Raw genomic sequence first — 25387 nt, forward strand, 5'->3', positions numbered from 1 at the left:
CCCGGGAAGAGCCCTGAGCAATGAGGGAGGGACAGGATCTGCCTTGCCAGGGGCTGGGGCTCAGGCCTGTGCCCTTTGCATTCCTGAAACACATCCAGGTTTGCTCAGCACCAGAGACACCTTTCCCTTGCTTGTCCCCAGCTGTCATCAGTGCCTCCAGTGTTGTGCTCTGACTGGAACCTGGGGACACTTTCTCAGTCCTGTCCCTCAGTGGGACCCATGTGTGAGAACCCCGGGTTTGGTTTGGGGTCTCGTGTGGTGGTAAAGCTTCTCCTCCAACCCGTGTTCCCAAAGAAAAACTCCGCACCCTCTTCTTGCTCGGTCTCAAGACGATTTATTGCTAGTTATCTAACAGATTAGGTTCTCGGGCTGCGGCCCTTTGGTCAGCGGCCCAGGCAGAGAGGCACACACTCCTGACACCCTGACTGTCTGGTGTCTTCTTCTTCTCTCTCTCCGCTCAGGGCTGCTGCTATCTTTTATAAGATATATTACATATAACATTTTTACAATTATTCCCCAATACCTATTACCTACGTTACCAAGTGTTTTTCTATTCTAAACCAATCTGTGAGTGCCAACATCACCAAGAACATGGAGGTAAGGAAGAAGAAAGAAGAAGGATGGGTTCAGCCCACTTTCCTCCATCTTAGAACTTCTGACCCCCCATATACAAAGTAAAAACCCCCCTGTACATGCACTAAAACACCCCTGCACACTACCAAAAAATTTTTCCCTCTACTTTGTGACTGCATTTACTATACTATCTAGCATTTTGTGACTGCTTGTTCCACCTTCAAAGTTGGTAATTCATTCCATGGTTCAAACTTGAAATCACAGCTAAATCCAGCTGCCTGCCGGGTCCAGACTGCGTCTGACCACGGCCTGGAACCTCTAAAAATGTCTGAGAGACATTTTGAGTTCCCACATCTCCCCTCCCTGTTTGAACCAAAAACACCTGCTTTGCCACTTTGTTCAAGGCCCTTTGAATACACATGAAAATGCATGGCATGACAAGCAGAAGAACTACAAGCCCTATAAGAATGTAAGATATTATTTTCAAAATTTCTTTCCACACTAGTGAGAGATCAAAAAGGTTAAAGAAATCATCCCACCAGGACCCTGTTACTTTTTTCAACTTGGTGATACTACTTTCTATTTGTTTTATATTTTCATGAATGGATTTTGAATGATCGGACAAATTCATGCAGCACATCCCCTCAAATTCTTCACATCCGTGCCCATGTGACAGCAGCAAATAATCAATTGCTGCCCGGTTTTGAAGCACTGCCTGTCTTGCACTGCTGATGTCTGTTAACATGTCACTCAGTGCAGACGAAATGGCACGACTGTGTTTGCTCAACCAGCAAGCTATGTGGTCCAATTGTGTCAAGGCCACCCCCGATGATGTTTGGGGCGAGAAAATTGCAACTGCAATTCTCTGAGCCTTGTCCCAGGTATAAACATCATCATCACAATTCGGACTATATTGATCAAGGGATCTTTTTTCCCCTGCGTGTCTGTTCCTTTAAAGTTTTCAAATCAGGCGTTATCAATGAGAGCTCCCCAATGCTGCATGGACTGCCCTTGATTTTTGAAGGGATAGCAGGCCAAACTCTGTCCCCGCAAATCAAAAACACTCCCTTTGGTAAAGTGACTGGGTGTTGAAGGGATGCTTTTCTTGTCACCTTGGTGTAATTGCACCAGGATGATGCATTTTTATAAAAAGACTGATTCGAAGTGACATCTATTGTGTGATTATCTGTCTTTGCCACTCCCACTGGATTAAATTTGATACAGTATTTCATTTTTGTTGACCCAAAAATGTCTAACTCTGGGGGTTCCAGGTGAGCCACAGGAAGGTATTGTGTCCAAACATGCCACCCTTCCACAGGATCCGAAAAGGTTTTCAAAACCTTTGGAGGGATATTTTTTGGAATTGGCCACTCCTTCACTGGCACACCTACCAAACATGTTGAAAATGGTTTCCCTGGCTTTGAATGAGTCAGACAAATACTGTCCAGACCCGCTGCCTTTGCCAAAGTTTCCCACACATTTTCCCTCAGTTGTTTCATGGGAAAGTCTGTCTCATTGTCCAAAGCAACAGACAAGAGAATGAGACACATGAACACTGCCTGTCTAAACTCCATGTCCATGTCCCCAACCTCTGTGAAAAACCCCTCAATGCAGCAATGTTCAAATGACACTTAATTTCCCTGAAAAAACCCCAAGTCTCTGAATAATCAATCGTTGTCCGACGAGACGTCTGCAGCGTCCTTGTCTGCCTCCATCTGCGTGCTCTCTTCTTTGCTTCTCGGGTCCGCGTCCACCTGCGTCTGCACCCGAAAAGGTTTCACATGCCTCGCCGACACCCACTTCGGTCCTCGCTCTGTGGAAACACAAGCGAAACCCTTGCCCCAAGTTATTAATGTAAATGGACCTTCAATTTGTCCTGATTCTGGATTTCTGATCAAAACCAAAGGATTTTCCCTTTACTTTGCTTGTGCACTGTTTGTAAAATGCCTGACAATTGGTGGTGTGGGCTCTGAGAAAGAACCATTTAAAAAATTCAATACATACAGAGCTTTGTTCAGCTGCATATAAGGTGTTGAGCCTGCCTCTCCCCTTTTCTGTTTATCCAAAAGGGATTTCAGGGTGTGATGTGTTCTTTCAATGATTGCTTGACCTGAGGGAGAATAAGGAATACCAAAAATGTGCTTCACTCCCCATTTTTTCAGAAATTTGTCAAGCACCTTGCCTGTATAAGTTGGACCATTATCTGTTTTTATTTCTTGTGGCATCCCGAGTGATGCAAATGCTTGTAAAAAGTGTCTGCAGGCATGTTCTGCGGTTTCCCCTGTATGTAATGATGCAAAAATCGCCCCTGAAAATGTGTCAGCTGAGACATGGATATTTTTGAGCCTCCCAAAAGATGGGTATTTTGTGACATCAGCTTGCCAGAGCTGAAGACTCTGCAATCCCCTTGGATTGACAGCTCCTGTAGACGCAGGAGGCTGCACAAGCTGACAGTCTGGACAAGCATTGATGATCTCCCTCGCCTGACTTTTGGAGAGGCAAAAGGATTCCATCAATGCCTGTGCATTCTGATGGAAAAAAGCATGGCTCAATTTTGCCTGCTCAAAAATATCCGGCAATGTCTGAGATATGGTCATTGTAAGTCTGTCTGCTTGAGCATTTCCCTCTGCTAAGAACCCTGGGAGTGATGAGTGTGCCCTGATATGTGTAACAAAATATTCATGTTCTCTATTTTCCAGAATTGTCCTCATGCATGACAAATATGAATATAAAATTTCATTGTCAGTGTGTTTCAAAAGTGATCCCTCTAACCGTTTGACCACATTTGCAACCTATGCTGAATCTGTGACCAGATTGAGAGGTTCCTGAAACAATTGAAAAACCCTGGCCACTGCTGCCAATTCCACAATTTGTGGTGAACCCTGTACCATTTTTATGTCTGATTTCCACTCCCCTGTTTTTGAATTTTGCCATGTAACTACTGATTTGTGAGTTTTTCCCGAACCATCAGTGAATACTGTCACCCCATCCACTGGTTCCTGGCTTATTTTTGGCTTTTCCCTGAAACTTACTTTCGCATTCAGCATCCTGTGAGCTGGAAAATGAACTGTACAAATTCCCGGATAACCTAACAAAGCAATTGTAAAATCCTGTGATTTCTGCATCGCCCATTCAAAATACACTTTTTTCAAAGGAACATGAATAACTGAGAAATCTCTGCCTGACATTGTCAGCAACCTGGTTCTCGCCTTAATAATAATCTGTGCTGCCATTTCTAGATCTGTGAGAATTGTTTTTGAGGGCCTGTAAGCTAAGAAAACCCATTCTATCAACAAAAGAGGGTCCATTTGAGACAAATCCCATTGAAAAATCAACCCATATAACTGTGCTGTTTCCCCCAACACTGCTAAATGAAAAGGCAATGATTCTACAAAGTGATGTGCTTGTCTCTGCTGAATCATGTCTGTGATCTTTTCAAGGTCTCTTTTTGCTTCAGGCGTCAGAGTTCTGGGAGATTTGATGTTATTGTCCCCTCTCAAAAGGTCGAGCAACGACGAGATGTCATCATTGGTGATTCCCAGGATCGGTCTCATCCAGTTATCTCCCCCAAAAGCTGTTGCAAGTCCTGGAGATTGGTGACCTTTGTGTTGACTTTCAGTTTCTGTGGCCTTATTGTTTGTTTTGTGATCTTCCATCCCAGGTATTTCCAAGGTGCAATTTCCTGTATTTTTGGTGTACTAATTTCCAGTCCTGATTTTTGCACCTGCACAATCACACAGTCATGAACCTCTTGCTCCTCCTGTTTTGTTGGTGCTGCAATGAGAAAATCATCCATATAATGGATAATTTTTGGTTTTGGATGTTTTTCTCGTGCTGGATGCAAAGCTTGGGCCACGTACCATTGGCAAATGCTTGGAGAATTTTTGAGTCCCTGAGGAAGAACCGTCCAGTGGTATCTCTGCAAAGGTTCTTCTCTGTTGATGCTTGGGACAGAAAATGCAAAGTGTGGAGCATCATCTGGATGAAGTGGAATGCTGAAAAAACAGTCCTTGAGATCAATGATCACAAGCGACCAGTCCCTCGGGATCATCGAGAGAGATGGAAGCCCAAGCTGCAGTGGCCCCATGTCCTCAATGACCTCGTTGATTTTCCCGAGATCATGAAGCAGTCTCCAAGACCCTGAAGTTTTCTTGTGAATGACAAACACTGGGGAATTCCATGGGCTGTTCGTTGGTTTGATGTGTCCCTTCTGCAGCTGTTCTTGGACCAACTTTTTCAATGCACTCAATTTTTTCTGCTCCAGGGGCCACTGATCCACCCAAAGAGGATCATTTGTTTTCCAGGTCAGTTTCAAAGTGCCACAGTGACCCCTGTTAAAAATCCAATTCTAATTTCAGTCCCCATTGTGCCAAAAGGTCCCTTCCCCATACTGTGATGGGCTTTTGCACGATGAAAGGACGGATAACTGCTGTCTTTTTTCCTGGGCCTGTGACAACAATTGCGTTCTCACTCTGCATGCACAGGGAACTCCCCCCTATGCCTGTGAGAGAACCCAAAGGTGCAACCAAGTCCCATTCCCAAGGCCAAAAAATGTATGAAATAACTGTAACATCCGCTCCTGTGTCAAGCATCCCTGTAATAGCAATTGTCTTCTCGTTACAAGTCAACTGACAAGTAACAATGGGCCGATCCCGGCTCAAATGTTTCACCAAAGATGCATGCACCTCTGCTTGATCACCAGGAAAAGAGTCCCGTTTGTTGAACACCAGCATGGCTTGCCTTTCTGGATGAGATGGCAAAGCCATGGCTCGAGCAATCGGTGTGTTTTGTGGAATTGTCAGAGGTGGTCGCAAGGCTTTTGCCGTGACCATCAACTCCTCATTATGGTTTGCTGAAATCAAAGATGGATAAACAACAAGTCCAAGGATACTGCTCCTGTCCCTGGCCATTATTAAAAAGTCCTGCCTTTTCCAAGAAGTCCCTGTGACACCTGTAGGTATCACTGCATGGCTATTGTCCAAAAGACACGTCAACTTGGAGGTTGCCAAGATGCATTGGAATCTGGGTGGTACCAAGTCTGGGTCGCTGGGGATTTTGGAGATTGCTCTGCTGAGGGGCTCTGTTTGTTGCTCCCCGAGGATTGTTCCTGCTGGTTCTGTGTCACTGCCAGGATTTGTGTCTGAGAGCGCTAGCGTTGATTCGCGCTTTTTCCCGTTTCCCGGAATAGGAAGAAGTTTCCCATCCATATCTGTCTGTGAGTGACACTCACTTGCGAGATGTTTCCCTCTCCTGCATCGAGGGCAAAGGTCTGGTGGTTTGTTGGGCTTTGCAAGTTGTGGGCAGTTCCTTTTAATATGTCCTTGTGCCCCACACCCAAAGCACCGTCTCTCTGCATTAGGGTTGCCCTTTGTATAATTTGCAAGAGCTTCCCTAACACGTTTTTCAATTTGATCCCCCAAGTGTTCCTCCATGATGGAAGCAACATGTTGTGGTGTCCCCACCTTGCTGCAAGCCTTGATCATGTCTGCCAAGGTGGCCTGGTGCGCATCATTCTGATGATCCATCTGCACTCTGGATTGGCATTGGAGAACGCGAGGCTTTTGACCAGGTGTGGTTTCACTCCCTCCTTGGTCACCTGCCGCTCCACCGCCTGAGAAAGACGATCCACAAATGAAGAAAACGGCTCTGCAGGACCTTGTTTGATCTCGGTGTAGATGGTGTCCTGGACCCCCGCTGGAGCAATTTGAAGAATTGCCCTCCGTGCTGCCTCTTTGATGTCGCTGAGCACGTGACACGGGAGCCTCACCGCCTGTTGAGTTGGATCGTCCTCAGGAGGATCACCAGCAAGCTGCACCATGGTGAGGTTCGCATTCGGCCCACCCTGGTATCTGGCTTTCAGCTCCTCCAAGGATCTCCTCCACACCTTCTGCCACACAAGAGCTTGGGTGTCTGTAAGAACTGATGTTGCAAGATATTTAGGATCATATGGTGTTAAATCATACATGCCAAAAATGCTTTTTAACATCTGCTTGACATATGGTGATGACAACCCATTGTCCCTAATGGCCTTAGCTAAATCTTTGATTGCTCCACGGTCCAGGCATTCCCATCTCGGGTTTTGGCCCTGAGCGTCATAGCTCACCGGCATTATTATGTTTCCCGAGCCCTGCAATAAGCCTTTCTCTTTCTCCAACTCTGCTCGAATGTCCTGCCAGTCCACTTTTGTGCTCTGCAAAGCTGTAAATTCAGTGGGTACTTGCCTGTAGAGTGGAGTCATCTGCTGTGGCTGCAGCTCTGGTGCAGCAGCACTCACCGATACCAACGGCATCTGCAGCATCTGCGAAGATGAAGGCTGGGAGTCTCTGGAGAAAAGTGAAGCATCTGCTGTGGAGGAGAATACACGACTGCCTTGCATTATTTGGAAAATTTTTGGAAGATGAACCAACAGTTCTGGCTGTGACTCCAAGGCTGTGCTTCAATATCGTAAAAGAAATTCAACAACCCCCTTTGATATTAAAATTGACTCTCCCTGCCCCGAAAGTTTGGCAGACCTTGATTTTGGAATTGTTCAAGCTGGGACACCTTTCAAAGCGGTGATGCATATCGTTTCATCCCGTTGCTGCACCTCAGCAGAAGTGTCCTGAGTCCCGCACTGTTCCGGTGTCAGTGGAGGTTCCTGCTGCCGTGCAGATGTGACCTTTTTCACCCTGGAGTTTTTCTTATAAGAAACTGGAAAAAAGTCCTGCAATGTCACAGTCCCACCACTGGGTGGCGCAGTGCCTTGCCGGACAAGTTCTGTGCCGCCTGTTGCAATGTTGTGGTTCCGCCGCTAGATGGCGCTGCCGCCTGACCAGCTGAGGTCAGAACCGCACTCTGCTCTTCAATCTGCACTTCGATAAACATTTGAGCATCTCTTCTGTCAACTGATTTACATTCGCAAATCCCGCACTAATTCCTGATAAACCTTTGAGCATTTCTCCTAATAACTGATTCACGTTTGCAATCCCTGCAGTCGGTGAAACGGACTGTCGTTGCAATAACTGTTCTAATTTGGCCATGTCTGAAGCTGACAGGGATTGGCCTTGGGCTTGGGCTGTCTGTTGCCATGGGAACTGTGATGGAGCGGTGCCCTGAGGAATGTTTACATCCTGGCCACGCCCCATCCCTGCCTGCGTCATCTCAGGGGAGTGATTGCTCCTGCTCCGACCCTGGCTCTGCTTTGGCCTCGCTCCGCCCCGCACCGCCTCCGAATCAGAGCCACTGCCATCCCCCCCAAGGCTGACACAACCACCCTCCTGTTCCCATTCCGGCCCCGATGTCTCCGTCTCACTTTGCCCGTCTCCTGGCTCTGTGCCAGCACCCACAGCCTGTGCGCGCCGGCTCCGCCCCCTGTGTGCCCGTCCCGCGCATTCGAAATGTGAGAAATCCCCTCCACCCGTGGCTGTCGGGTTTTGCTCGACCTTCACACACGTGCCCGCCACCTGAGCTGCAGCGAGGAACGCCTCCCGCTGTCCCTCTGCCGCTTCCTCAGCGGCCCTGGCTGCCGTGGTCAGGAAGCCAAGTTCCCGCACCCTTTGGGCGGCTGCTTCTGCGGCCTCACGGATTCTCGACATTGAACGCATCCCCGGGTGCTCCGAGCGTACCACCGCCGCACTCGCACCCCCCGCTTTCGCCCCGATCCGTCCCGCCCCATCCGCTCTCCCCGGCCTCGCTTTCTGCGCGGGCTGTTTTGAACTCCCAGCCTGTGCAGATGTGGAGGCACTTTCCTCTCCCTCCTCCCCCTGCTCTGCACTCACATTCGCACCTTCCCCCACCGGAGCTGTCGCCGCTGCCCCCCTCACCGTGGGTTTGGACTTGGGCAATGCCTTCCTCCCACTGAGGGTCACGGCTGTGCCTGGCTCACTTGCCTCCGTCTGGGGAATTTCTGCATCGGAGGAGCTTAGGGACTCTTGGGAAACTGAGGAACAGTGAGAGCCCGGGGACACGGGACACGATGGGGTATCATCTCCTTGATTTTCCACAGGAAGCAATCCTGCCTGTCCTGTGTCTGTGGTGAGAGGGGCTGTCCCAAGCTGCTGGCCGGACTGTCCCCCACCCTGTTTGTCACCAGGAGCCGTAGCTGCCTGGCTTGAGCTGCCGCGTTGTGAGAGTGACTCTAAAACTGTTCTTGCTGAAGATAAAAGTTTTGCAGCAAGCTTATTATTTTTTATAGCCTGATAATATAATTGCTTATTAATTTCCTGCCAAAAATTTGGCTCATACAATAAATCTGGATCTGAGTGTGGGAAGTTACACCGCACCCATAATAATAAATTTTTCAACTCCTTTTGAGCAATCTCTACCGGATGGGCAGAGATGATGCCCTGGAAAGCAGATACTATTTCTTTTTCCTCTTGGGAGAATTCCCCCCCCCATGTTCTTAATTTTGACCGTTCTCACCAAAAGCTGTGTCGGCTCGAGGTCAGTCCGGAGATGGCACTGATCACCGTCCAGCAGGTCACAGGTGAGAGATCCCAGGCGCGCTTCTGGGTCATCTCCTCCCTGGAAAGTCCCCGAGACAAGTTGTTTCAGTGAAGGTCAGGTTCTTATCTCGAGCTGTCTGCTCCCTCTCTTCTTGGAATTTGCTGCGAGTGTGTGCTCTGCTCTTCTCTCTTTTTTTTTTATTTTTTTCTCTTCTCCGCTGATGCAGGTTGGAGGATGTTTGATGTTTCTTTTTGGTCTTCTTGCTGGTGCCCACCCACAGGGACGCCAGTTGTGAGAACCCCGGGTTTGGCTGGGGTTCTCGTGTGGTGGTAGAGCTTCTCCTCCAACCTGTGTTCCCAAAGGAAAACTCCGCAGTCTCTTCTTGTTTGGTCTCAAGATGTTTTATTGCTAGTTATCTAACAGATTAGGTTCTCGGGCTGCGGCCCTTTGGTCAGTGGCCCAGGCAGAGACGCACACACTCCTGACACCCTGACTGTCCGGTGTCTTCTTCTCCTCTCTCCCCGCCCAGGGCTGCTGCTATCTTTTATAAGATATATTACGTATAACATGTTTACAATTATTCCCCAATACCTATTACCTACGTTACCAAATGTTTTTCTATTCTAAACCAATCTGTGAGTGCCAACATCACCAAGAACATGGAGGTAAGGAAGAATAAAGAAGAAGGATGGGTTCAGCCCACTTTCCTCCATCTTAGAACTTCTGACCCCCATGTACAAAGTAAAAACCCCCCTGTACATGCACTAAAACCCCCCTGTACACTACCAAAAAATATTTCCCTCTACTTTGTGACTACATTTACTATACTATCTAGCACTTTGTGACTGCTTGTTCCACCTTCAAAGTTGGTAATTCATTCCATGGTTCAAACTCGAAATCACAGCTAAATCTAGCTGCCTGCTGGGGTCCAGACTGCGTCTGACCACGGCCTGGAACCTCTAAAAATGTTTGAGAAATATTTTGAGTTCCCACACTGTGGCACCTGTGGGGCTGCACAGACAGCCCTGCCTGGGCTTTGCCGGCCTCTGGGCCAGCAGAGAGGCGGCCAGGGCTGGCCATGGCCGGGAACAGGCCCTGAGCCCCGCAGGAGGATGGAGCTGGGCCACAGCCAAACTCAGCCCAGGGCAGAGCTGGGCTCAGCAGCCAGGGCTGCCCAGGGCTGGCACAGACAGAGGCTGGCGCTGACAAATGTCCTGGGCCCCTCCCTGCTCTGTCCGTGCCCCAAGGGCACAGAGCAGCCTCCTCTCTGGGGCTCTTGCCTGTTTTCAATGCCTGCCCAGGCGCTGGCCCTGCCCCACAAGGCCTGGGCTGAGTCCTGCCCCTGCCCGCTCAGCCAGGCTGAGATGGACACTGATGGTTCCTGTGCCAGGCTCTCCCAGCCCAGCCCAGCTCCCTGCCAGCTCTGCCAGCTGCCCTGAGCTCTGGGCAGCACCAAGGGCCTCTCCCCAGCACAGCCCAGCCGGCTCTGGCCCCACAGCTCTGCTCAGCCCAGGCTGCTCTGGGCACTGCCCCACGGCCTCAGCCCCTGCCAAGGGCACAGCAGCAGCTGCAGCTCAGCCAGGACTCAGCCCCACCATGGGGGAAGGGGCTTGGCCAAGGCCAAAGGAGCTCCCTGGCTGCCCTGCTCCCCTCTGCCTGAGGTGCTGAGAGCTCTGCAGCCCCTCCTGCCATCCCATCTGCCCAGGCCAGCACAAGAGCCCCGGCCCTGGGGCCCTCCAGAGCTGCTCCTGCTCCAGGCCCAGGGCCCATCCCAGAGCTGGGGCAGCCACAAAGCTGTGCCCATTTCTGCTCATTGCTGCTCTGATGGGGATGCATCCTCAGCCCCTTGGAGGTTGCTGATGAATTTTCCTACTCCAGAGGCCTTTTCTTTCTTGAGCTCTTCAGTTCAGGAATTCAGTGAGAAATGCTCATAAATATTTGTTCAAAATACCCAAACACTGCTTGGGTAGCACCTCGAGTGCTTTGTCCAATTCTGGGGTCCCCAATTTAGGGAGTGTCAGAGTCCAGGACATCCCTCTGGTTGTCCTGGCTGTCTTGAGACCCTGGCAGGGATCTTGGAGACCCTGGCAAGAAGTCAAAAAACATCTGTGGCTTCAATTTAAGCCTGTGGAAAGCTGTCAACTCTGGATGATGAATTACAAATCACAAGAGTTTTAGTAGTGTGATATTTGAACTAACACAGGATGAAAAAATAGAATTTTGGGATCTTTAGAATGGGGTTCAGGGGACAACATGGAGGGATTTTGTCGTGTCCTAACCTTCTTGTTCTTCTTGTCCTCCATGTCTTGGTGTGATAGTGGCACTTTTCTATTGGTTTAAGGTAGAGATCCACTGTCTAAGATAGGTGATGGGAATTGGTGAAGAAATTGTAAACATACACACATCGTTTTGAGTATATAATGTGGGAACTGCCCAGGATCCAGGCCAGACTGATATGGCTTCTGTACTAGGCAGACCACAGCAGTTCAGAGAAAGAATATACAGATAAGAAGAAATAAACAACTTGAAAAAAACAACTAAAAGCATTCCAAGACTCCTCATTTAACTGCGTTCGGGCTAGGGAAGCAAAGACTCTTGGACCTCTCTTGGGGTCACCCTGACCTTCAGGAACCACAAGAGAGAGAAATCCACAAGGAAGGACATGTTGGGGCTGGACTGTGTCCACAGAAGGGCAAAAAGGCTGGGGAGGGGTCTGGAGCACAAGTCCTGTCAGAGCGACTGAGGGAGCTGGGGTTGTTGATCCTGGAGAAGAGGAGACTCAGGTGAGACCTCATCACTGTCTACAACTCCCTGACAGGAGGCTGCAGCCAGGTGGGACTCGGGGTCTTTTCCCAGGGAACAGGGACACGGCAAGAGGACACAGCCTTCAGCTGCACCAGGGGATGTTTATGCTGGACATCAGGAAATATTCTTCACACAAAGGGTGACTGGGCATTGGAATGGGCTGCCCAGGGAGGTGGGTGAGTCACCGTCCCTGGAAGCGTTTCAGAAAAGACTGGATGTGGCACTCAGTGCCATGGTCTGGGTGACAAGATGGTCTTGGGTCCCAGGTTGGACTCGATGCTCTCCAAGGCCTTTTCCAGCCTGGTTGATTCTCTGATGATTGTGACACTGCAGGGCCCTGGGGAAGCAAGGGGCCATTGTGACACTGCGGGGCCTGGTGGCACTGAGAGGACTACGGTGACACTGTGTACGACATGGCACCACAGAGCCAAGGGGTCATTGTGACACTGTGGGGCTGAATGGAAGCAAGGAGTGCATTGTGACAGTCTGGGTCCTGGTGGGACCACAGAGGCCACTGTGACCCTGCAGGGCCTGTGGAACCATGCAGAGCTTTGTGACAGAGCAGGACCTCATGTCATGATGGGGCCATGGTGACACTGCAGGGCCCCATGGAACCAAGGGGCCAGTGCTGCACATCAGGGACTCCTGGAATGAAGGAAACATGTTTGACACCATGGTGGCCCTTGGGACCAAGAGGCCATTGTGACACTGTGGGACCAAGGAGAGCATTGCTACCCTGCCAGACATCATGGAACCAAGGATCCACTGTGACATTGCACGGCCTTGGGGGACCACGGTGACATTGTGACACTGCAGGGCCCAAGGATCCAAGGGACTTTGTGACACCAAGGGGTCCCATGGAACCAAAGGGACATTGTGACACTGGGAGGCCTCATGGAATCATGGAGACCATTGGGTCACTCTGGAGCTGCATGGAACCATGGTGACACCAAGTTGTCTGGGAGTGTGGATCTGCTGGAGGGTAGGAGGGCTCTGCACAGGGCCCTGGACAGGCTGGATCCAGGGCCCAAATGCAACAAGGTGAGGTTTAACAAGTCCAAGTGCCGGGTCCTGCACTTTGGCCACAACAACCCCTGCAGCACTACAGGCTGGGGACAGAGGGGCTGGACAGCAGCCAGGCAGAAAGGGACCTGCAGGGACTGATGGACAGCAGGCTGGACATGAGCCAGCAGAGTGCCCAGGTGGTCAAGAAGGCCAATGGCTCCTGGCCTGGATCAGGAATGGTGTGGCCAGCAGGAGCAGGGCAGTGATTCTTCCCCTGTGCTGGGCACTGGTTGGGCAGCACCTTGAGTGCTATGTGCAGTTCTGGGCTCCCAAATTTAGGAAGGATATGGAGGGGCTGGTGCGTGTCCAGAGAAGGGCAGCAAGCCTGGGGAGGTTTCTGGGGAGAAAGTCCTTTGAGAAGCAGATGAGTGAGCTGGGGTTGTTGATCCTGGAGAAGAGGACGCTCACGGGAGAGAAAGTGGGGTCAGGGCATAGCTTAAACTTGATGTTATCCAAGGACTTTTCCAACCTTGAGGATTCTGTCATTCACTGAAACCACCCTTGGAGCAGTTGCAGGAGGAGCCCTGGGCCTCCTCTTCAGAACCTGCAGCAGTCCAGGTCCCTCAGCTTCTCCTCACAGCCCCAAAGCCCATCCTGTCAGTCCTGCAGAGCCTCTGCAGCTCCTCCTCACTGCCCAGAGCAGGGAGCCCCACAGGCAGACACAGCAGCCCAGATGTGCCCCCCTGGCCTGGGGTGCCTCTGGCAAGGGAGCAGCACCAGGCACTGCAGGAGCCTGCAGACAATTCCTGCAGCACTTGTGGGATGATCCTGCTCCCAAAGGGATGTTCCCATGGTGCTGACTCAGGAACTGCAATGGGGAGTTGGGCCAGAGAGGAAAGGGCAAACAGGGATGGGCTGTGTGCACGGGAGGGAACAGGGTTGGGAAAGAGGAAGAAATTTGTAGAAGGAAGAGGAAAGAAAGCAAAGGGGAAACTAAGGAAATGCTCAGGGCAGTTTGGGGATGGCTGCCAGGCAGCCCTGGCTCTGAGCAGCAGTGTCTGCAGTGGAACAGGAAACTCCCAGCTGATGGGAACAAACTTTCTGGCTGACTGCAGAGGCCAGGACAAAGCTGAGTGGTTTCCCTGGCATCCCCCAGCCCTTCCTGGCCCCAGGGGCTGATGGCATTTGTGCTGCCTCAGGTCCATGTCCCCACAGCACCTGCTGTGTGCAATGCAAACAGGGGCTGCTGAGCCAGTGCTGTCGTGTCTGTGCCTGCAAGGATGCGGCACCTCTGTGAGCTGGGGGAGAGGCCAGGGCTGCAGAGGGGGGATGTTGTTGGCAGCTCCCTGAGGATGCTCTGGGACTCTGCCCTGGGCTGTGCAGCGCACTGGGGATGGATCAGCCCCTGCTCTGCTGCTCCTTCCCGTCTCCCCCAGGGTCCTTGCAGAGCACCAGCCGTGCTGTTCGCCCCCAGCCTGCCCACGGCCAGCCTGGGGCTGCTCACGGGGGTTTTCTGTGCTGAGCATTGGCCTGGCCGTGTTCTTGAGAGAGCCTGGGCAAGGAGCCTGGAGCCCCCAGGCCCTGGCCTGAGGCGTCAGCGCTGCCCCAGCAGTGCCCATGGTCTGTCCCTGCTGCAGCCCCGGCACTGCCACCCCCAGGACTGTGCCCGGCCCCGAGAGCACTCAGGCCCTGCAGCAACACCAGGGCCACCAGGGCAGTGGGGCAGGGCCACGGGAGCAGCACTGGCAGCACCAAGTGCTGCTGCTCCTGGGCACAGCTGCTGTGCCAGCACTGATCTGCCCCAGCTCTGCACACAGACATTGCTGCTGTAGCTCCAGAGAAGGCAACAAAAGGGCATCTCTGCAGAAAACACTGCTGGGACATCCTTTAGTTCCCTGAAAGCCACTGAGAGTGGTTTGAGAGCCCCTCATTGACAGAGTCTGTGGCCACAGGGAAGGTGGAGAGAAACAAAATGAGAAATGGCACAAAAAAATTCATTTATTGTGGACAATATAAAAAAAAAAGTAAAACAAAGAATAAGAACCTGCAAAATGAAACCAAAAAGAAATATCAAAGATGACTTTTATTACAAGTGTTTTGCAGAAATTGGCCGACAGTTTAATGTCCCTGAAAGCATCCAGTCATCAGTCTCCCCACTGCAGCCTTGAGCTCCTGGTTCCTCAGGCTGTAGATGAGGGGGTTCAGGGCTGGAGGCACCACCGAGTACAGAACTGACACTGACAGATCCATGGATCGAGAGGAGATGGAAGAGGGTTTCAGGTAGGCAAATACTGCAGTGCTGACAAACGGAGACCACAGCCAGGTGAGGGAGGCAGGTGGAAAAGGCTTTGTGCCGTCCCTGCTCTGAGGGGATCCTCAGCACAGCCCTGAAGATCTGCACATAGGAGAAAACAATGAACACAAAACAGCCAAGTGTTAAACAGGTACTAATAGCAAGAAGCCCAATTTCCCTGAGGAAGGATTTGGAGCAGGAGAGCCTGAGGATCTGTGGGATTTCACATAAAAACTGCCCCAGGGCATTGCCCTGGCACAGGGGCAGGGAAAATGTATTGGCTGTGTGCAGCAGAGCATTGAGAAAGGCACTGGCCCAGACAGCTGCTGCCATGTGGGCACAAGCTCTGCTGCCCAGGATTGTCCCGTAGTGCAGGGGTTTGCAGATGGACACATAGCGGTCATAGCACATGATGGTCAGGAGGAAATACTCTGCTCCTAGGAAGAACAGAAAGAAAAAGAGCTGAGCAGCACATCCTGTGTAGGAGATGTTTCTGGTGTCCCAGAGGGAATTGTGCATGGCTTTGGGGACAGTGGTGCAGATGGAGCCCAGGTCGCTGAGGGCCAGGTTGAGCAGGAAGAAGAACATGGGCGTGTGCAGGTGGTGGCCGCAGGCTACGGCGCTGATGATGAGGCCGTTGCCCAGGAGGGCAGCCAGGGAGATGCCCAGGAAGAGGCAGAAGTGCAGGAGCTGCAGCTGCCGCGTGTCTGCCAGTGCCAGCAGGAGGAAGTGGCTGATGGAGCTGCTGTTGGACATTTGCTGTGGCTGCACATGGGAATCTGTAAGAAAAAGAATTATGGAATAGTAGAGTGTGGAGAGGACTTTAAATATCCCAGCACAGCTTATGGGAATCTTCCCCCCACTGACTGCCCAGGGCTCTGCTGCCTGGAGCTGTCCCTGCCAGCAGCTGCTTCCCTGTGCCCAGGGCTGACTAAGGAGGGGTGAACCGGCCCAGGTCGGAGACGGAGCAGGTCAAAGCTCCGTGTGTTTTTCTTTCATTTGTTATTTGTTCAATATCTGTTCACCCCCCCCCCATCCCTAATCTCCTCCTCTCCCCAGTTGTCAATCTTCCCTAGCTCTCCCCTAACCCCCTCATCTCCAAGTTGTCAATCCTCCCTTTCCCTGCCCCTTTCCCTGGAACCTTCCCTGTCATTCATCCTAGCCCCCTCCTCTGCTTCCAGAGCATTCCCTGTCTATTTAGTGAGGCTCAACGCCCTATTGATTACTTTGTGCTATTCCACTCCCTTGCTTCCCCTGATAGGTTTGTCATATGTTAGTCCTGCCCTAAACTCGTCCCCTGCTATTCCTTTATTGGTTGCTGTTCCTATACCCTTCCTCCTGAATTCTTGTATAAAACCTCTGCTCCCGCCCCCGAGGGGGTCTTGGGGCTCACTAAATAAAACCATCCTGTTCACCCCCAAGTCCCGTGTCGCCTTCGTCTGTTCCCGCACCACCAACTGGGACAGCAGAGCTTCACCGGGGGAGCGGCTGCCCATTCTCTTCCCTCTCACTGCCCAGCATGGCACCGCTCGGGGTGCCACGGCCAGGGGAGTGCCTGCCGCATCATAACACAGGGCTGAGCCCTGCCAGAGCTGCCAGAGCCCAGCCCAGCCCTGGGGGCTCAGCTTTGCCCTGCAGACCCCTCCCAGCTCAGGCACTGCCCAGGGGCAGCTCTGGCTCTGCAAGTTCTGATGGCAACATCAGAGCAATCCTGAGCAGGCTGGAAAAAGCACAAAGATGATGCATCTAAGGGGCCCTGTGCTGAATTCTGTTACTGCCTGGTTTATTCAGATGTGAAAAAAAACTTTTCTTTTTCTCAATATGAACTGAGAGATGCATACCTATGGGGAATTCCCCATCCAGGCAACAAAGATTAGTACATAAGAAAACAGAAATTTCCCATTTATGCAGTTCCTGTCTTGCTATGCTCCCTGTATAATCCATTTGGAAAAGTTCTGGAGTTAAATGCCATGCTGGGAACAGTCCTGAACAATACAGCATCCTCACCACACAAGGAGAACATTCCAAGACTTACCAGCTGTCTCCTTCCCCCCAGATCTTGTCCCCCAGCACTGGGAGCAGCTCCAGGGCCGGCTGAGAGCTGTCCCTGGCAGGCAGCAGAGTCCCTGGCCCAGCACAGCGCCCTGGGCTGCAGGACCCTGCTCTGCAGGACAGCCCTGGGCACCCCTGGCTGCTCTGCACAGGAGATGAGCAGAGAATGCACTCACAGGCTCTGTGGGCATTGGCATGTTCCAGCTTTAGGAGATCACTCCAGGAGCTGCAGCTGCATTGTCCTGCAGCCAGAGGTTCCTGTGCCAAGGGCTGGCAGTGATTCTGCCCCAGGCACTTCTCAGCCCCTTCCCAGCCCTGACTGATTGAAGCTCTCTGTGCCTCTGTGCTGTGCCTGGGCTGGCTGCAGGCAGTGCCCCAGCCCTGCTGGGCTGGGAGAAGAGCTGCTCAGCAAGAGAAATGTGCTTTTGAAGCTCTCCTTGGTTACCAGGATCACCCTCTGTGCCAGGAGCCCGGCCCAGCTCAGCAGCACAGACACAGCACAAGGACTTTAATGACCCTCTGGGGCTTTGTGCTCAGGCCCTGAACATCAGGCCCTGAGAGGGAGCTGCAGAAACCTCTGCAGAACTCCAAGTCAGAATCCAACTCCAAAGTTTCTTGGACTTTTAATGGGTCCCTCTGAGGGACACGACTGAGAAAGTGTCCCCAGGCCCCAGGCAGAGCAGAGAACTGGAGGCACTGATGCCAGGTGGGGACAAAGAGAAGCCAAGTCTTGGTGCCCTGGGGCACAGCAGGGTCTGTGCCACCAAGAGCTGTGAGGAGACACCTTGTCCTGAGGCCCTGGGGCCTCCTGGCACAGCCCCAGCCAGGCTGGGCACTGTCACCCCCTGATCCTGCCCTCAGCATCCCCCCCTAGCCCACATCCCAGTGGCCTCAAGGATCTGCTGGAAGGATTCCCTGGGGAGCCTTGGTCAGGAATGGCCCTGGGGGCTCCTTCATGCTCCCAGGGACTGCAGGTTTTTCAAAGGACTTAGGGTTTTGCTTTTGTCTTGCAGTCTCTGAGAGCTTTCTGCAATCCTGGCCTCCAATATTCTGCTGTAATTAGTCCCTGGAGAGGCTTTGTCAGGAACAACACTAAGTGGGGACCATTAATGCTTCAAGGTACTTCATTTCTTTTAAGGTACTTGGTGTTTGCCTTTTGATACAGACTGTGAGAGGTTTGTGCAATCATGGCCCCAATTATCTGCTTTAATGAGTCCCCTGAGAGCTTTGTACTGACACTCAGTGGGGCTCATGAATACTTTGAGATTCTTAACTTTTCTAAGGTACTTTGTATTTTCCTTTCCACCTTGAGAGTTCTTTGTGCCATTTTCAGTCTCTGAGAGGTTTTTGTGCCATCCTGGCCTCCAGGTTTCTCCTCCAAGGACTCCATGAAGAGCCTGTGGTATAGATGGACCTTTGTGGTTCCCATTAATGCTTTAGACTCCAACCACTTTGGGGTTTTCCTCTGACTTTGACTCCAGGAAAGGTTTGTGCAATCTCCTCTCAGGCCCTGACGTTCCAGGTCTCAGCTCCAAATGCACCACGGGGCTCATTAGGATCAAGCAAGTCCTGACAAACCATGGGTATGCCTCAATTTCTCTCTGCCCTCATGCAGTTTGTCAGGAAGTTTCTGTAGTGGTTTTGGTTCACCATTTTGAGATTTCTTGGCCAATGCTTCAATGAGTGTGGTGGGTTCAGTGTTGGCTAATTACCAGTGCACTCACTAGAATATACTTACTCATTTCCTGCTGTGAAATAGGATTAGGAGAAAGGCAAAGTAGTCACAGAATTTTAAAAGGGTATAAATAAAATTATATTAACAATAACTAAAGAACGAGTAATAAGAATTAGAACAAAACTTTCAGAACACTTCCTCTCTCCATACAACCTGACAATGTAAAGAGAAAAAACCTAGAATTTTCAGTCACTTTGCCACCTCTAAAATAGTCTTTCTTCTGTTCACTTCGGGAGAGAAGTTCTTCTTGTTAATGTTTTGGAGACTTCCCTACAAGAAAAGAGTTATCTCATGGCTTTTCATTTCCACAAATAGCAGCTGCCTGGAGAAATCTGCAATCAAGAAGTCCCTCCCATCTTTTCCCACCTTTTCCCACAGCTGTGCTTATGGGCCAGGCCGAGTTATGGGATATTAGTTTAAAGATGAGCTGTTTAAGAGCAAAGGTTCTCTTCATCTCTTCCTGAAATCATCTTCATCTCTGGGAACAGAGGTCTTTTTCTCTCTCTGAGGGCACAGGGTCTCATCACTGGTCTCCCTTTCTCTGTTCATGCCTCTCATGGGAGATCACAGCTACTTCAACATTTCCTTACTTTAGCATGGAGGCCTTTGCTGAAACAAGTCATCGCCCTATACTTTTCAATGCCTTACAGGGAAAAAGAGAGTCTGATATATCAATGACATCCTTCTCCATAGCTTAACCAGAATATTCCAGCCCCAAGATCAAGGCATCTCCTCATCTCTCCCATCTGGGACTCAACTTCCTCTTCCCTGCCCTCGGTGTGTCCATGCTGCTCCTCTGTGTGCCTGCCCTGTGTCCTTTTCTCTCACTGGAGGGAGGATGGCAGCACTGGCAGAGTCAATATCTCCCAGGGCTGCAGATGGTTCCGTGAGCCCGGTCGGGCTCGGTGCTTGCGGCCGGAGCTGTTTTGCCATGGAGGTTTCTGCAGCGGCTGCGCTGGGGCTGTGTCAGGCTGGGCCGCGCTGGGGCAGGGCCAGGATCTCAGCAGCCAGGCCAGAGCCCAGCAGCAGCACGGCCGGGGCCGATGGCTTCTCCTGCCCTGCCCGCCGGCTGCGGGCGAAGCCCAAGGGCGGCAGAGCCTTGGCCGAGCCGGCCCGGCCCGGGGCTGCTCCTGGGGCCCGGCGGATCCTGGCCGGGCCCGGGCTGGCGGCGGGGCAGGGCTCGGCAGGGCCAGATGTCAGCACCCGCAGCCACGGCCCGGCCTCGGCCCCGCGGCCTCCCCTGCCCTGCCCAGCAGCCGATGGCGCCTGGCGGCTCCCTGGGAAGGGGCCCGGCCCCACGGCAGGAGCCGCCCGGCCCCACGGCCGAGACGGGGCTGGGCCGGCCTCGGCACCTCTGTGGGGCCAGAAGGGAGAGAGACCCAGCCAGGCTTTCTCATCTGGAACTTGTGTCTGCACAGAGGCGTCTGCAGCTTCCTTAGTACTTTAACAGATTGTCAGCTCTCAAAGCTAATTACTGATTGGTTTTTGTCAGACACAGAGGAAACTGCTAGCAGCTTCTTCCAGGACATCCCTTCCATGATGCAAAACCACCATGGCAGCACAGAGCACAGAGCTCCTTTGTCCATATGCAGTGGCTATGTGCCCAAGGGCTCAGAACCCCTCCTTGGGAGATCTCTGGGCCCTCTCCAAGGTGTTTTCAAATGAAAACATTCAGATCAGAGTCTAAGAAAATCACCAGATGACAGGGCCAGCATGACCTGTCTGTCCTGGCTACTTTTGTGTAGGAGCATCCTTGGATACACGGAAATTGGGAGGCCAAATTCTAATTTTGGCCATGGTCCCTGGACATGAAGGCCGGTTCTTTACCACAGGAATGAAGGAACAGTGTGCCAATGTTTCCTGGGGGAATGAGAGGTGACCACCAGAGGACAAGGACAGCCAGAGCTTGCAGGCTTCCAGGAGGCCCTGAGGTGTCACAATGCCCCCTTGGTGACATGAGGCCCTGAAGGGTAGGAATGGTCTCCATGGTTCCATCAGGCCCCACAGAGTCATAATGGTCTCTGGGTCCATGAAGACCCGCGGTGTCACCATGGCCCCTTGGTTCCATGGGCTCCAGTGGTGCCACAATGATCCCCTTGGTTCCATGAGGTGCCCACAGTGTCACAGTGATCTCCATGGGAAGGAAAGAACCGAGCCCCAGTGTGGCAGGGGCAGCCACCAGAGGCCAAGGGGAGCCAAACTTGATGGTACTGGCAGATTTTGTCTGGGAGCAACCCTTGGATATAGGGAATTTTATAGGTGGAATCCCAATTTTAGACATGGACACTTGGAGGAGGATGGTTCTTTCCATAGGAAGGAAAGCATGGAACACCAGCGTTTGAGGGGCAGATGAAAGGCGGCCACCAGGGGCCAAGGGCAACCAGACCTCTCTTTCCTGGTAGCTTTTGTCTGAAAGCAACCCTTGGATATAGGGAATTTGGGAGTTGGAAGCCCAATTCCCGCAATTTCTGCATAGATAAGGACGGTTCTTTTTTCCATAGGGAGGAAAGCACTGTTGTGTTCTGCTGCAGCAAAAGGCACAACAACTGCCCCAGGCCCCAGAGTCTCAGACCTCAGGCAGACATCAATGACCAACAGGGAAAGGAAGGCAACAGGACAGGTCTTGGTGTAGAAAACCGAGGATTCTTCATTTTCCCAGGGACCAACACAAGAAACAAGGTGGTAGGATCAACACTTTTATATTACAGGGTAGGGGTGGAGTTTAGGATCAAGGTCCAATATTAAGAGGAGGAGACTGCAAAGGGGTGGATCGAGGAGGACAATCAATGGAAAAAACTACAGTGGGGACATTGCAGCACAATTTAAGCCAATAAGGGTACAGAAAAATAAGAACATTCTGGGGCCATTCCTCATTTGATCAGATAGGGTAGAGTGTCTTTTCCCAGGCTTTCAAGGGCACACCCCACAGCGTGGAGGGGTGGAATCTTCTTTAAGTCACGCTCTCGCCGGATGCTGTGTCTGGGTAAAATTCCCACCTCATTGGGCAGGGGCACTCTACACCTTTGGTGCCATTATTTCTTTCTCCGGCTGTTTTATGCAATGAAATAAAACTCCAGCATCTGTGGAACCACCCTTCAATCCTTCCCAGGCTACTCCTGTTCTGTCCTCAGTCTGCACACAACTGAGCCCAGAGCCTGCAGCCTCTACGTGTTCGTTATGTGATGAAGCCTTCAAACCCCATCTTGGGAGATATTTGGGTCCTCCCTAAGGTCTGTGAAAATGGAAAAATAGTTATCAAAGTTATTTTCTCCCAAGTCTAGCAGTGACAGAACAATGGTAAATATCTCTAAACTGAATGAGAGTGGATTTAAATTTGTTAGAAGGAGGAAATATTTACAGTGATGAGAGTGGCACAAAATGGCAAATGTTTTTCCAGAGAAGTGGATTTCCCATCCCAGGAATGCTCAAAAATCAGGGAGTGTGTGCAACCTGACCCAGTAAAATCCCCTCCCCAAGGATGGAATTCCTGTTGTGTGGGTTCTTGGATGTGCTGGGTGCCCTCACAACAGTTCTGGCCAAAATGTCTGCTGAGGGCAGCCAGGCTGCTGCAGGGGCAGTGACCTCACAGCCATCACCATGGCAGCCCTGTCCCCTGGGCCTGGCTCTCCCCTTTCCTCTGCCCCTGCCTTGTCTCTGCTGGAATGAAGAGTTTTGTCATTAATATCTTGTCCCCAAGGTGCTGGGCCAATGGCTTCCCAGTCAGGCTCCTGGAGCAGAAGTGGCTTTTCAGAACCCATCCAGAAATGAGCCCTAAGGCAGCAGCTCTGCAGGGCTGGCCACCAGGCCGGGTTGCAAGGGAGGCTTCTGGCTATGCCCTGCAAGCAGCTGCTGCTGCCAAGGTGCCTTTGGTGCCTCGGGCTGTCCCTGGCACAGCTCCCAGCACGGCACTCTGCCCTTGTGCCCGAGGCCTTCCCTGTGCTGGGGCTGGCCTGGGGCTGTTCCTGCAGCGGGACCTGCCCTGCTCCTGGCACAGGAAAGGCAGTTCCTGCTGGAGCAGGAGGCTCTGCCTGCAATGGGCTCAAACCACTCCAGCAAGGCCCTGCTGACTTCAAAATTGCTTCCTAGAGCAGAATATCCTATAGGTGTTATAGATTCTGGACTGTGGAGTAAATAACTCTGGTTAAGAGCTTACTGTCTAGTCATTATCAGATTGTATTTATATAAATATATCTGGTATTCCATCATTAATCCTGTGGGACAAATTGCATTGACAGATTGTTCAATTCTACCTGTCCAATCATTTATACATAAACCTTTGACAAATTCTGGGGCCAGGATTGGATCCAGTCACTCCCAGTCTCCTCTCTTAAAAGGAATTTTAGAAGTCTGGAGGCTCTGCAGGGCTTTTAGAACCCATGGTGGCTGCTGTGTGTCTCCATCTCATGACTCAGCAGGAGTTTCTCCAATAATGAAATAAAGCTTTTGCCTGAAGCTCCCACTCTGCACATGACAGGAGTGTGTGTGACATCCTGGCTCTTTGGCAGCCTGGGGACTCCTGGGATGTCACTGTGGAGCCCCCGTGAGTGCCTGTGACAGATCGGTGCCTTTGCAGCCCAAGGTGCCCTGGGATGTCACCACGGAATGGCTGTGACTGCCTCTGACCACACGGCTCTTTGCCATCCCCAGAAACCCTTGGGAGGTCTCCATGGAGCCCCTGTCTCTGTGTGTGACATTCCTGCTCTTGAACAGCCTGGAGACTCTTGGAAAGTCCCCATGGAACCCCTCTGAGATCCTGTGACAAATCTCATTCTAAGGAGGCAACCATCACCAGGAAACCCTGTTGCTATGGTCAGTTTCCATGGCAACCATCTCTAGGAAACATTTTTCTATGGTCAGTTTCCATGGCAACCATCCCCAGCCCCTGTTGCTATGGTCAGTTTCCATGGCAACCATCCCCACCCCTGTTGCTATGGTCAATTTCCATGGCAAACATCCCCAGCCCCTGTTGCTATGGTCAGTCCCTGGGCAGCTCCATGGAGACCCCATGCCAGGGGTGGTTGCCATGGACACCAGCTCAGGCCTGGAGCCCGTTGCCATGGCAACCATTGGCACTCCCATTCCCAGGGTCATGGATCCCAGAACCAGAGAATTGGCTGAGCTGGGAGGGACCCATCAGGATCCTCGAGTCCAACTGCTGGCCCTGCACAGGACACCCCAACACTGCCAGCCTGGGCCTGGCAGCGCTGTCCAAACGCTGCTGGAGCTCAGAGAGCCCTGGAGCTGTGACCCTTCCCTGGGGAGCCTGGGCAGTGCCCCAGCAGCCTCTGGGCAAAAACCTTTTCCTGAGATCCAACCTCAGCCTGCCCCGACTCAGCTGCAGCCGCTCCCTCCACTCCTGTCCCTGGGCACCAGAGTGAAGAGGTTCCCTCAGCCCCAGCCAGGGACCCGCTCCCAAGGCTGCTGCCATGGCCACCAGGGCTGGCATCAGCTGGGATGCTTGGTTTCCACAGGCCGGGGTTCAGGAATGGCATTTCTCAATTTCCTGCTCCCACTAAAACCCCGCAGGCACTCATTGCCCTCCCACCTTCCATTGAAGGAAAAAAGGGAAAGATCTCAGGCTGGGATAAGAACAATTTACTGGGAACAGCAACAAGATAAGGAACAAACAGAAACAGAAAAAATATTAACAACAGAAGGGATAAGAAAAACCAGTTACAGGGAAAACTACATCACCATCAATTGTATCTTCCTGGCCACATGTTTCCTCCTGCATGGAAAGGACACCCTTCTCCTCAGGTAAAGACAGAGAGAGAGTCCCTTTCCTGCCCCGGTAATGACCTGAGGTGGGAGTGAATGTAGTGACAGGGCCATGGCCAGACCTTCATTTTCTTCAATCCCATATCAGGCCATTGGTAGGGGCAAGGAAAGGGACAGGTGTGTTCCCAGCATGGATCACAGGAAACATGGATCACCAGGGCTCTTCCCAACAGGGTCCTCCAATGGGGGATGAAACTGGAGCAGTGCACAAAGCTCTTCCTGCAGCTGGGGAATTTTCAGGGCTTCCCTTACCGGTGGCTCCGTTGGTGTTTGGTCAAGTGAGAGCTCTGGGTGAAGCTCTTCCCACACTGGGGACACACATAGGACCTCTCCCTGGTGTGGATGCACCAGTGCCTGACAAGGTGGCAGTTGTGCTTGAAGCCCTTGCCACAGTCGGGGCAGAGGAAACGCCTCTCCTCGGTGTGAATCCGCTCATGCCGGAGGAGATGGGAGCTGCTCTGAAACCTCTTCCCACAAGTGGGGCACATGTAGGGCCTCTCCCCAGTGTGGATGCGCTGGTGTGTGACGAGGGTGGAGTTGTGTTTGAAGCCCTTCCTGCAGTCAGGGCAGCGGAAGGGCCTCTCATCCTTGTGAATCCGCTGATGTACAAGGAGATTGCAGCTATTGTGAAACCTCTTCTGACACTCGGGACACTCGTAGGGACTCTCCCCAGTGTGGATGCGTTGGTGGATCATGAGGTCGGAGCTCCGTCTGAAGCCCTT

General features: G+C 51.9%; 2 protein-coding genes across 2 annotated transcripts in view; both read right to left on the minus strand.

Moving 5' to 3' along the window:
- The window catches only part of LOC146764076 (uncharacterized), a 43238-nt gene extending 35091 nt beyond the window's left edge, over nucleotides 1-8147 (minus strand). The window contains exon 1 of the mRNA XM_085565404.1: nucleotides 7970-8147. Coding sequence (XP_085421530.1) covers nucleotides 7970-8147 — 178 coding nt within the window. The remainder of the gene's footprint in view (nucleotides 1-7969) is intronic.
- Nucleotides 1-16119, minus strand: part of LOC146764075 (olfactory receptor 14J1-like) — a 99143-nt gene extending 83024 nt beyond the window's left edge. The window contains exons 1-2 of the mRNA XM_085565610.1: nucleotides 15116-16119; nucleotides 11522-11534 (exon numbers count right to left, since the gene is read on the minus strand). Of these exons, the coding sequence (XP_085421736.1) occupies nucleotides 11522-11534; nucleotides 15116-15856 (754 nt within the window). The 5' untranslated portion in view covers nucleotides 15857-16119. The remainder of the gene's footprint in view (nucleotides 1-11521; nucleotides 11535-15115) is intronic.
- Nucleotides 16120-25387: the final 9268 nt, after the last annotated feature.

The sequence above is a fragment of the Lonchura striata genome, chromosome 36 (genome assembly GCF_050655825.1).
Source record: "Lonchura striata isolate lonStrDom1 chromosome 36, ASM5065582v1, whole genome shotgun sequence".
NCBI classification, from domain to species: Eukaryota; Metazoa; Chordata; class Aves; order Passeriformes; family Estrildidae; genus Lonchura; species Lonchura striata.